This window comes from Fulmarus glacialis, unplaced genomic scaffold (assembly GCF_000690835.1).
Source record: "Fulmarus glacialis isolate BGI_N327 unplaced genomic scaffold, ASM69083v1 scaffold20012, whole genome shotgun sequence".
Classification (NCBI taxonomy): domain Eukaryota; kingdom Metazoa; phylum Chordata; class Aves; order Procellariiformes; family Procellariidae; genus Fulmarus; species Fulmarus glacialis.
In genome coordinates this window covers 2,556-15,732 of record NW_009198696.1, presented here as the reverse complement: position 1 = coordinate 15,732, position 13,177 = coordinate 2,556, and the positions used below count along the sequence as shown (strand labels likewise).

General features: G+C 48.8%; 1 protein-coding gene across 1 annotated transcript in view; it reads right to left on the bottom strand.

The window, feature by feature from the left end:
• Positions 1-12,517, bottom strand: part of LOC104073295 (DIS3-like exonuclease 2 {ECO:0000255|HAMAP-Rule:MF_03045}) — a 39,179-nt gene extending 26,662 nt beyond the window's left edge. The window contains exons 1-2 of the mRNA XM_009573011.1: positions 12,497-12,517; positions 12,288-12,367 (exon numbers count right to left, since the gene is read on the bottom strand). Coding sequence (XP_009571306.1) covers positions 12,288-12,367; positions 12,497-12,517 — 101 coding nt within the window. The remainder of the gene's footprint in view (positions 1-12,287; positions 12,368-12,496) is intronic.
• Positions 12,518-13,177: the final 660 nt, after the last annotated feature.

The window sequence follows — 13,177 nt, the reverse complement described above, 5'->3', positions numbered from 1 at the left end:
GAAAGGGAAAAACATAACAGCAAGCGCACACCTAGATGTTCATTTTGTATGTGCTGACAGTCTCACTTTAATCCTACTTTCCACGTTTAAGGTGTTAATGGGAACCTTGATGCATTTCAGAGGGAACGTGCACAGATAGAAGATAGACTCGTGAGTCTAAAACCCTGCTCCCAAATTTCGTATCAAGTGCTGGATTTTTTTATATCCATATGAAACAATCTCCATAAAAGCATTCAACCACCACCGAAAGGAGATGTTTCAATATCTGCAGAGTCTTCACATAGACTAGGCATTAGGTTTGCTTTTATGATGCAGAATAATATAATGGATTCCTTCCACAAGTTCCCGAATGTTGTTATTAAGTATTGCTTCTCTAATAAAATATGCTGCAACATACAGTAGTACATGATGTGGCATTTACACAAGTCTTTTCTCTATATAGGACTTGGTGGCTTTTAAACAAATCTGTCTCTTCTATACACTACAGAAGCATAAGATGAGTAATTATGTTCTCTGCTTAATAATGTTTTTGCACTGGCCAATTTAACAGCTAATCTCCACAAACCTCTGAGATAGTCCCCCAGCAGCTACATTTGCATGTTGTAATCAAGTCTTGCTATTAAATCATACTTTGCAACAATAGCTGAGCTGTCAAGTACAAGCAGCGGCTTTCGCGCTGGCACCGTGCAGGCGAAAGCCCTGGATAAACATGCACAAAGCCACACCGCTCCGCCAGCTAAGAGAGCATCCCTTCGCACTTTTGTGAGCTTAGGGATGGCTGCACCCACCACGGATCTCAGGACAAGCATCCTTTGTCCCTCTCTGCTTTCTGGAGCAGCCACTCAGCTTGCAGGTTGTTTTCTCCGGGCCTGCATACTGCTCTCTGGTTTGGCTGTTGTGCTCTGTCTTACTCCTCAGGCTGCTTTCTACGGTGTCCTTGAAAAATTAAGCACTCTGGGTGCAAGAGAGAGATCCCTTTGTTGCAAAGGTCCCCTTCTTGGCTGTGTGGGCAGAACGGCTTGTGAAGCCATGCCATGAAACAGAGCACTGGACCCTTCAAGGTTAACTACCCTCCTTGAAAATACCCTGCCCAATTTTCCAGTTTCTTTGCTGTCCTTGTGGATCACAGTACAGCATGAAGATGCGACTGAGAGAGAGGGCAGGCCAGCACTCGTTCAGTTAAGTGTCCCCATTAGTGTCATCATATTTTGGCTGTGGAGCCTGGGAATGGCTGCTGTGCCACACAGCATGAAGCAGAGGTTTGATCTTCCCCTACTGGCTTCTACCAGGGACTGATCCCCTGCTCCTCACTGTCCCGTTCACCCTCCCAAAAACTCATCCTCAGAGAGACCCATAAATACCAGCTTAGCTCAGCGCCATACTCCTGCTCCTGTACATTCACTGAAGCAACATGTTGCTTCTCCTCTGCTCTCCCATGACCTCAGTTTTCTCTCGATGGGGATAGGGACTGTGAAGATCTGAATGACCCGAGTGCATCTGTCGAATAACTGCACCAGGAGGCAATTCCTATGAATTCCCTGCAGCAAACATCGCTGCACTGGTCCAGGCTGTTATCAGTGCCGAAAACTCTTGCTCTGAACCGGATTCTGCCTCTGTGCACTCCCCTGCAACATGCTGCAAATGTGCAATAAATAGCAGAGCCCTTGTTGAATTCTGCCTTTTGCAGTAGCCGTACCACGAGGCAGAGTTTCAACACAGCATCGCAAATCAGCTGCAGCCCGGCTGCATCGATGATGCCTTTCTGTCCTAATGATTCTTCCTACGCATTAGCACAACATTTATTTCTACCTTGCCCTGTACTTCCCATTTATTCAGAAATCTGACAAAGTCTCCTTTCTTTTAACATGGAGACAGAGGGAACGGAGAATTTCTTGCTGGAATCGGCTCGCTCTGCGCAAGTTGACAGATAATCTAGATTCAATCTGTCTCACTAATTGTTGGGGGCTGGAACTGACCCCGGGCTGGCCCGGCTGGGAGCGAGCACGCAAGCACGGGCAGCCTGCTCCCAGTCTCTCCTGCGTTACACTGCAAACAAGTCACACCAAATCTGTTTGAGTATGATGGACCCTGCCTGCTAGCCTGTAACTTGGGCACTTGTGCCCAGCCCCATGTCGCCAGGCAAGTCGCACCGCACCAGACGGTACTTGTCTGGCAGCGAGACTGCAAGAGCATAAATAAAGCATGATAACCTCATTAATAAGATGACTTCTCCAACAGGTGCCCTGTTTTACTGCAATAGAGCTGCCTCTCCACCTCTCTAGGTCCTATTTGACCACAAAGTCCTTCCCAAGGTACTTCCAGTGGGGACAAGCCACCGTGGCCTTTCTTATCTGTCAGGACAACTGCACGTGTAGCTGCTCGCTAATCTGATTATGTTGAGATGAGTAGGGTTTGCATCGACTCTTTTACTGAATCAGGCTGTTCAGCCTGGACTGTCTGAGCAAAATGAGGTTATGCCAGAGATGCAACACCTCCAAGAGCTCTGCCAGGGCTGGCTTTCACCAGAGAGATGCGATGAGCAGTTGGGATGTCGGTCTCTGCTCAGCACAGTTAGAGATGGAAAGAAATATCTACCAGCAGCCCAGAGGGAGGCAAGAGCTCTGCTGAATGTCGCAGGAGCGAGCAGCGATCTGATCAGTGAGAGATGCTCAGCAACAGTTAATCTGTGTAAATGCTGTGTTCAAGCGTCAAAGTTAACGGAGGAGCAGGAGGGCAGAGAGCAAGGAGAGAGGGAGGGGAAGCGGAGGATACCAAGCTGCTCAGCTCACGAGACCAGTGCCAAGAGTAGCACAGAAGCAGTAAAGCCACAGAAGACCTTACCCAGGTTAAAACCCAGGCGGGGCTCTGCACCGCCTGCGGGCAAGCAGGACTGCCCGTACCAGCCAAATGAATTGTGGCAGGTAATCGCACCCAAGGCAGCAGAGCTGAGCCACCCCCCTTTGCAATAACTGAGACTTGAGTGGCAACAATAAAAGTTCACTTTCCTCTATTCCATCCTGTTTGATGATCGCAAAGTGCTTTATAAATGCTAATAAAAAAGTCTCAGAGGACTCCTGCTCTTTTCTACTTTACAGACGGCGGTGGAGCGGAGACAGATGACGTGACTTGTCAGAGACCATGCAAGGGACAGCCTCTGAGTTGGAAGGTGACCCTGGACCTCCTGCCTTGCATGTGGTGACCTGGTGAGGGGCCCAGTGGGGTCACCAGAGAACAGGATATTTCCAGAGAGATCAATAGAGGCAGAAAAATTTGCAGGACATCTTGGCCAATAACGATACTGCTCATTTCAGGGTGCTTCTACTCATCAGCCCCATTTTAGATGAGGCAGGTGAAGGACACAAAATTTAAGATGTTCAAAGCTGATCTGAGGAATTTAGAGCCATCTCCCATTAAAATTAATGGAAACATTAATGCAAAGTACACTCAGATCCTCAAGAAGGTTCTTTCCAAGCAAGTTCTTTCCATTAACTTGAAAGGAAGTTGTGCCCAAATCCTCTTATATTGCTGGGAACGTCTCAGACAATACAGGCAAAGCCAGGTTACAAATCCATTAGGCTCCAGATTGACTAATGCATGGCAAATTGAAAGAGGTGAAAGTGCTAAGCTGTAACAGGAATCCCACTCAGGGTGACCTTGACACTGTGAGGAGCTGAACACACAAAACATGCTTGTGATTTGAAGCTCCTTTTATCGATGGAGAAGAAGCAGGGAGGTGTGGAGGGAACAGAGTCTGTTGCTAGACTGATTTATCTGCTCTGAACTGTGGACAAACAGTTGAAAAAGCAGTGAGACTCAGAGCAAAGCATGGCAGTAGCTGGAAAAGTAGAACTGCTCACTCTTGCTGCTTGGCAGGGGGTAAGGAGGGATGCTTCCTCTCTCACCTTCTGATTTGCGAGGACATCATTTCAAGCAGTAAGGTACACTGAAGGCCCAGCTCGGCAGAGTACACGGAGAGGGGGCAGGACTCAAAGCAAATGCCCTGTTCTTCCAGGCCCAGAGCTGGCAAAACCCAGCTTTGCAAAGAAGGGAGCGGTGTCAGTGCAAAGCTCATCCTTCACATTAACACAGAGCAGTGTGCCAGGAATTTAAGACGGGGAGGATTATTCCAGCAGCTGACCTCCTGTGCCTGCAGGGCTTCAGGTAGCTACAGCTCCGTTAAATCCACTAACTTGCAGGGTCTAAAATACCTTCCAGAAATGCACTTGTCCTTGAGAGATGGAGAATTCCCTGGTCTTCTCTCGGGACATTTTGCCAGCAGTTAATCTCGCTTGCCTTTCAAATTGCTTTATTTCTAGTCTGAATGCTTCAGCTTTCAGCCAGTACCTCTTTACGACAGAGCAATCTCAGCTGGCTGACAATCCACCCGGTTACTCCAGCTTACATTGCCGATCTCCTGGGGAATGAAGATACTTAGTGCTGAACAGACTGTAGAGGTCCTGCCCACGGCAAACTGAAAGCCCTCGCTCCTTCCGGGCAGAAAGCACAGATCAAACAGCAGGTTGGCGATCAGGACTGGAAGGTCTATCTCCAAGCAGAGCATCCTTCATCACCGCCAGCACAACACAGGCTCTGAGTATTCAGCATCCCCTTCATCATCTTTGGTCTTACTCCACTGCCTGCCGCTGCATGCAACTTTCCATCGTTAGTTTGTACCTAAAGCACGTCCTAACAAAGCAAAAAAAGGCAGCACATGCACTTGCCCGCCGGTGCCAGTGCTCCCTACTTGTAACATCACAGAGTGGACAGCAAAACCTATACCCGCCAGAGAAGTTGCTCTGTACCATGACTATCCATTCAAGGACACAGAGACTAAGCCAAAACAAGGACTTCTTTTCCATATTTGTTGCGAAAAAGTATGCCTAGAAATCCTGCTGGGAGAGGGATGGCTGGGGGTCTGGAGATTTTCTAGCCAGATCTCAGCACAGAAGAGGGCCTTCCTGGGCACAAAATCACTCCAGCGACTTGGGTTCAAGGTCAAATTGTGAGGTGCTTCTTGTGGAAGGAGGATTATTCACTCTTTCTCACGTCAGACCTGTCCTCTCCCATGTACCTAAGGGCTAATCAGAGACTCGTCTGATTCAGGGCTATTAAGAAAACTCAGATCCATAGGTTAGCAATTCTAGTCCAGATATAGCTCACTGCCTTTGGCATTAGTCAGACATATATAGGCCATGGAAATGGTGCTGAAATGCTGCTGAGGGCTTCCAAACATATTGTTACGCAAATGCATATGTAAACAGATCTCCAGGGATGATTCATGGACACAGCACCTCCGACTCAATTACAATTGCAGCTGATTTTCTCACGTACTTCACTGCCACCGAATACCCAGACATCTAACACTTGACACAAGGAGGTTTTACAGCTCCTCTCCAAGCGAACACTCTGAAACAGGTAAGACGACAAACTCCCCTGATTCAACGCAGGGAGCGCAGGGAGGTCGCACACTCACATGGGTTTAAGAGCCCAGTCCTTCCTCCCCCTTGAGGGTGGGAACACACACTGACTGTTCTGGTACCCCATGAGGATTTAGAGAGAGATCTACTGGTTGATGTGGGATATGGTGTAGGACACCAAAGAAGGCCTCAAACATTCATTTGGAAGGGGTCAGGTCACCTTCAAATCCCACCTGCTTGCTCAGGGGAAAGGCAGGTTTCCTTGATCACCTTTTCCACTTGCAGCCCCCACATGGCACTGACACTCCAAGGAGTTGGCAGTTACTGTTTCTACAGCACTGACGGATTGGAAACCTGTTATTAAGCAGCAGGGTGGCAGGAGGAGTCAGGTCTGCATCAAGAAAAGCAGCTAAGTAGTACCTGGGCAGAGCCTTTTGCAAGAGCCCTTCTTCTTCACCTAGAAATGGCCATAGGGTCCCTTCTGCAAGGAAAGAACAACTCTCTGCTCCTCAAAGTCTCAAGTGACAAAGGCTATTTTGCAGCATATGTCCCAGCAGCCTTTGGTTGTGGCATACAGAAAACCAAACTCATGCCTTAGGCAGGAAGGATTACGTATCTTTTGAAGTTTTAAAGGTCAGCCTCCAGACTTGCTCTTCTGGACAATTTACCCTACACTGAACCAATGCCAAAACAAGGAAGACTGGTTTATCTCCACGTACGGTGACAGAATAATTCACCAGCCTTGCCCGGCCAACTCCAATGCTTACCCTTTGGCAGGTGAAGGATATACATCACCTGCTGACTTGGGTAAAGGTCAGTGCCAGTACGTCAAACAAAAAACATGGTATCATAAGAAAAACTGCTTAGTCTTTTCTTTTGTAGAGTATATCTTCTGGGCAGTGCTAACTCATGCCCTGGTTTGCATTTTGCTTCCAATCTCATTCTCATCCACACAGGTACCTCTTCCACCAGGGCTCAGTAGTGTTTTAAGGCAAACTAGTGTTTTTAGTCTCAGATCCAGGGGCTGGTTACAATGAAAGTGATGGTATTCCTAATGAAAATACAGGCTTACTTACCCCAACTGCTTCTGATGCTTTTCTGTGGCCTCCAAAGGCAGATAAACCCTCCCACAGCTCACCAGGAGAGTCACAGGGCAGCTCAGCTACCTGCAATCCAACAAGACTTGGGCAACGCTTGCAGAAACAGAACTGCAGTGCAGCGGGACATGCCTTGTCCCAGTGAAGCCACCTTATCCATCAGGGCACACTAAAGCGAAAATCTTACCCTGGAGAATTTGACATTGGCTGGCAGATACATTTCTGGCATTTCATAAGCTTCGGATGAATAACTGCTACTAGACAGCATCCTGTGATGTCAAGGGATTACATGTATATGGATTTCCCCCATAAAATCCCAGTCTGCCAGGCAAGACAATCAAGAGGAGATGCCACCTTCAGAGACTTCTGGCCATGCAGTAGGGCAAAGCACGTATTTGCTGATCACTAACCAGAAAATCAGATACCACTAGGGGAGACGACCACCTCCTTTACACCAATACAAGCAGTGCTGCTTGGCTGGGATGCATGCCATGAAACAACCATGTAATAAGGCAGTCCAGGCACCCAGTGACTGTGTGAACTGTGCAGTAGCTCCTTGTACAAACAACCCACTCTGCAAGCCTCGATTTCTCATAAGGAACAAAACATATTATGGTAAACCTGCCAGCTCATTGCAAAGCAACCAGGTCCATGCTAAAGTCCAACACATGAGCTGTACCTGGGAAGTACATCTGTCAGCTGCTTTATATATTTTGTTCCTAGCACTCCCAGTCAACAGTCAACTCTCCTAGCAAAAAAGAATAAACCCCAAACAATTCTGCTTTGCTCTATTCAGAAACACAAATCCCCCCAAACCTCCACCCAAGCTCTGTTTACACCAAGCCTGCTGCAGCCCTGAATGGTAGCAATAAATGGAGTGAGCTAATGTGTTAGTGACAAATAACCCGTTCAAACAATTCAAGCATAATTATAGGCTGGCTCTCCTGATGTAACATTGGGTACATCACTGCAGATATTACATTCACCTTATGAAAAGATTGCACAGAGGAGCTCAGTTGGTAACCCAAACAGCATTATATATCACTAGCCTGTCAGCATCAGGAGTGCATGCACCCTGGCATTTGAAGTCCTGGTGTTTTAAGTGATAATCCAATGTACCAGGCATCATTGATCTCTATATAAAAGGGGGCACCACTTTTCCTTTCAACTGGAGCTATTTTTCACTTCTCATCCTGAAGAGTTGTGTGGTGCTGCCCGCAAGTGGCTACACTGCACAGTAGCTCTATCTGTAGTACTCTAGGTCCCTGGAGAGAAAAAATGATCAATACTTGAACGCTGCTTTTGTGAGAGGTCTCTAAGTGCTTCCATGCAAGATGCTGCTCCCCTGGGTTTAGAAATTACTCTGAAGAGAACATGAAAGCCCCCACTGCAAATTCATAATCCTGACACAAACCCCAGCTGCAGCAAGGAATTAAAATGAAATTCATTGGCGAACTGCAAGCTGGTCTATCGGCAAAGGCAGCGTCTGTGACATGAGGAAGGGACCTACAAAAGAGACCAATACCTGGCGGCTAAGGGAGCAGGAAAACCATGTTAGAGGAGAACCAGCTGGGGACAAGGAAGCATCACAATGCCCTGCAAATACGGCCCACGTAACAGGATGAATCTTGATGGGTTTATAGTTCCTCGGTGGGTCTGGGATGGCAGGGACCCTGAGCACTGCATCATCTGAGAAAGGTGACAGTAATCAGAGAGAATTGGGAGGAAGACAAAGGCATTTAAAGAGTCAGACTTGCTGCGGGTAGGTGAGCAGAGCCTAGGAGGTCTCCAGAGAAGTGTCTGGATAGCGACAGTGAATGCAGAAAACAGATTCAATCTTCTATTTCTTGGATACAGCCAAAAGACACTAAGCTTCTCGCAATTCTTTTCTTCCAGGGGGATCTCAAGTTGGCTTTGGCCCTTCCTGCAGTTGAGCTGGAAGAAGTCTTTCATGATCACCTGTAACCTGTCTTGACCTAATCCTTCTTGCTGCCTGGCAGCCCACAAGAGTAGGACCAGCCGCGCCAGGTAGGCAGGCTTCGGAGCAGGCAGCCAGCACTTCCTCAGCCCAGACGGTATCATATTCCTAGATCAGGGACCGGTGAGTGCGTGTTGTAAGATGGGATTCATGAGCCATGGTGGATGCAAATGGCCTTGATGGTCTCTTACTGCCTACCTGGGTTTTGCAATTGGATCCTGTGCAGTGCCAGAGAAACCCAGCCTGCACAGGAGGCAGCAGCAGAAAGCCAGTCCCGCCCTCAACACCCGACTCATTCCGCAGTCACCCCAGGGGACAGCTGGCAGGGCTGTCCTCTCCTAGATGTGACTGCTCTGGGGCCACATGAAGGCTGATAACATGCTCCTGTTCCAAATGTCACCCAGCACGGCACAGCGTGTCCCGTCGCAGGACAGCCTTCCTACAGCAGCCCAGTGCAGCAGCCCGGTGCTCTGTCGATTATACTGACTGATCCCCATTAGGGAGAATTTAAGTAACGTGGCTTAAAAATGAGAAAGCAGACGGCTTGCTTCTGCATGAGGTCAAGTCATCTCCTCTGGGGCCAGGAAGGACTGGCAGCCAAGGGGAGGAAAGTGTCTGGGTCTGAGGAGGGGAAAAGGGGAGAAGTGATGTCCCCTGCTCTCACCCCTGACTGCAGGGGCAGCGACAGCCTCTCCTCCATACAGCTCCAAGCACAGCACTTGGATCGCTACTGGGACTATCAAGTGCCATCGGATATCAATATATTAGAGCAGGGGGTGGAGGGGCAAGCAGCTGGCTGCTCAGCACCTCTTCTGCTCTCAGTCCAAGGCTCCCAAGGCTCCGCTGAGTCCGGTCTCCCCAAAGTGCTCAGCACCCAGTGTGTGATAGCAGAGCGGGCACCTGGCGAGCGTTGTGCCCATGGATGCTGCTGCAGGCAGGCAGGCAGGCAAAGGGAAGCTGCCGGGAGCGGGCAAAAAATCCTTGGCAGGGTTTTATCATTTTAAAAGGAACAAATTCCAATTGATTGCCTGCATGTTACTTGCACTTCTAGCCTAAGCAATAGAAATTTTAATTGCTCTGGTAATTACACTTTCAGCAATGCTGCAGTCCTTTGTTCTGAGAGCGGGAGGCCAATATCTGCTGTTCTCCGGTGGCCCCGTCTGGCTGCAGCTTGGAACAGCATTTGCCACTTGGAGGGGAAGGGACACTCCTCCGGTGACCAGGGTGGCACTGAACCTCGCCACGCACAGCCCTGCTCACACAGATCTCCGGGGCACCGGGCACACTCCCCAGGTCAGAATGAGTTCCCATCAACCGAGATGACCTCCGCTTCCTCCTGTTAAAGCTGCTGCTCGAGAGCTTCACACACTTGCGCTCCCGCTGCAAGCCTGTCCCCTGCGTGGGTCCCAGCCCTGACACTCTGCTGAGGACGCAGGGCTCCAGGGTGCACATCTGCAGTCTTCCCCATGCACGAGCTTGCAGGGATCCACAGTGTATTGCCAGCATTTCTTCCCTGGGCTCCAAACATGGTAAACAGCTCCAAAACATGGTGCAGGCACAAACGCTACGTTGCTTTAACTTCTAGATACGTCCTTAGAAGAACGCAAAAGAGCTGTTATCCCCTTGGGTCCTGATGAGTACCATCAAAGCCTGACTAGGCTTTGGAGAACACAAAGCCTGCAATTTACCCTGGGAAATTGCTAAGGAAAAATTATCACGACAACTGCCATGCTATTGTATGGATAACAAATTAACCCTATAAAAAGCCCAGTGCTTGAGAAGTATGGTCTCTGCTTGGCTGAGCAGGAGCTGCGTCCGGTGCTTCACTACACTACTCAAATGCAATGCTCTGTTGCCAATAAAGCTGCAGTGCACATGGGCTCCTCCAAAATCACTGAGGGTACAACCAGAACCGAGCACACGTTTGGCTCATGGGCACTTTACCTGCAAGAATACATCAGCTGCAGCACAGACCTTCATGCTTCAGTCCACCGGCCAAGGATTGTCAGAGGCGCTGGGTTGCATGCACAGGGCTTAGGAGGGTAAGTGTGTGCGCAAACTTAGCGAAGCTCTCCCTGGGAAATGGGATCCTGCTCTCCCCAGGTTAGTCAAACAAGCTATAAAATACAAAGCTCGGGGCCCTGCAGGGAGGTACAACTGCAGTGTGGATTCGTCAGACGCACACAAAGTCTGGGTTTACTTGCCATCGCACTCATCCTGCCCGCACCATATTTTTCCAACCCATGATCCTGGCTGGCATGGCTCGGGGTGGCTCGGCTCCCACACTTGCCAGAAATGCAGGTCACAGCCATACATCTCTAAATCAACAGCTGCCAACATGCTGCAGCTACTTTGTCACATGCTGGACCACTCACAGCTAAAAGCAAGGTTTCCAAGTGGTATTGCTATTGGTCTTAGCACTTAAACAAAATAGCTCCACTCCCGTCCCCGGAGTTTCCTCAAACAATGGCACAAAACACACATCGGAGCCCTGGGAGAGGAGGTCTGTGGCAGAAAAAAAGGCGGCTGCTGATTTTTGAGATATACGCCACACAATTAGAAACACTGGATCTATAAACATCCTTAACAAACCCCAACAGGTCTGGGGGTTTTCTTTTCCTCGCTGTCCATTGTGTGCTGCTGCCTTTAAAACCTCAAAAACAATTTTCTCTTCCCTTGTTGATTTTATGCTTTGGCGCTGAACTGCACGTTTCCCCGTTAGCTTGGTGGTGCTGGAGGTACCAAATCTGCTCATCCATGCCTCTGAGGCCGGAATAGTTGGGATGGGACCGTGTATCATGTGCTAATCGCCCATCCACAGGTGGGAAGGATTCTCCCAGAAATTATCTCCCTTCTTGTTTAAACACTGAGATTTCTCAGCTTAGAAAGGGGTAGGTGCTGTTTGTGGATGTCCCTCTTCCTTGTCGAGACTGTTCTTGTCAGCGTTTCAAAGCAGATCTAATTACATTGACAATTTCATATATCCTCTTTTTTTAGCTTAACCTTCAGTAACTGGCAAGAAGCAGAACTATATGGGCGGAGGTAACAGGCTATGGATTTATGACATGCTGGTATTCAGGCAAAGTAACCCAGCGCGAACACAGAAATATCCTGAACTGTGCTGCTGCTGTCAATTTGATAATGAGAATGTGATTTGAAATAAAAACATCTTGGGTGCCAATTCACTACAGCAGCTAGTAAAAATAGGCAGAATACCTAGAAACTGAGGACTCTGTGCTCCAAACACATCCAAAGCTTGAATATCATACGGTACCTTATAAAAACAGAGCGCTGGGGCTCTGGTACCACAAATGAAAGGCCACTCAGTGAACCCACACATGAGCTTTAGCAGAGAGAATGGGGTGCTGTGTGTCTCTAGCTGAGCAGAGGTAAGGGCTGCCCTCTTTGGTGCTCTGCAGCCTTTGGATGCTTACCCCCAGCCCACACTCCCAGAGTCACCTCAGCACAAAACAGTGCAGGGTCTGAGTTGCAAACACCCCTGGGGCAAAGCCTGGGTGAGTTCTGCCAGAGCCTGTGGTACCCAAGAGCCGGCCTTTTAGACAAATAAAAGCAGCTTTTAAATGCTGCAGAAAAAAAGGGGGCTGCAGGGCCTCGTGCATTTTAAAGGATCTGGCCTTTACAGGAGCTGTTCCCAGTTTCAGGTCAAGCCTGAAGCCTGCTTTAATCTACTTTTAAACAGTACAAGCAGTTGTGATCCCTCTGCCAGAAGGCAGGGCAGTTTCCTTTCAATGCACCTTCCCCTACCTGCTGTGTGCAACCTTCTGCGGGACTTACTTGTTGCTGTCCCGGTACTGATAGATATAACAGCCTTGAGGCATCCCACTCTCCTGGTCCAAGGTAAACGAGAGCTTCAGCTGCAGAGAGGAGAGGGGGTGGGGGAGAATGAAAAGAGAGAGAGAGAGAGAAAAAAAAAAAGCAACATTTTAGGCTCTCAGTCATCACAGCAACTTCAAGCGAGGCTTGTGGGAGAAAGCTTAACTCACCGACTGACACGCAAACACCATGGCCTGGAACATACTGTGGGGTTCCAAACCTCAGGGAAAAGTCACATGCGTTGCAGAAACCTCTCGCTTTTTCCACCCTTTGTTACTATAAAGTGTTTGTGGTTCTTCTGAAATGCATGGGTCATAACGGTTCACCCCTCCAAACCCACCCACACACACCACCCTTCACCAAAGCGATTGCGGTTCCCCTCAGACACTAAAGAAATGAGTCTTCTCCATCGGCAGCTGTAGTTCCCACGAGTCTTTCCCTGAAAACTTTCCCGGCTCCATCTCGTTCCTCCAGTGCATTAGAACAGAGGAGAAACCACAGAGGGAAAGGTGACAGATTTTTCCTTCTGTGCAGAGTTATTAAAGAGCTGTTAGAAGGGTTTGCAGTTTGGATCCGTGTCCGGCAGGAGGCTATGATGTGACCTGGAAGCTGCTTTCTTTGCAGCTCCAAGAAGGCATTCAGCAAGGGCTTTCAGATTTCAAACACGGCTCATTTTATTTAAGGGGGAAAAATTAATCCTCTTTCAACAAGCAACAGAACGGGTCTGTGGGGAGACTTTTTGCTGAAAACATCTCCAGTGATTTTATACACTGAACTGCCTAGAAAACAGCACGGGGCTGAGCCCTGCCAACAGCCCTGCACATCTGAGCAGCCCCTCACTCCCCAGGGGA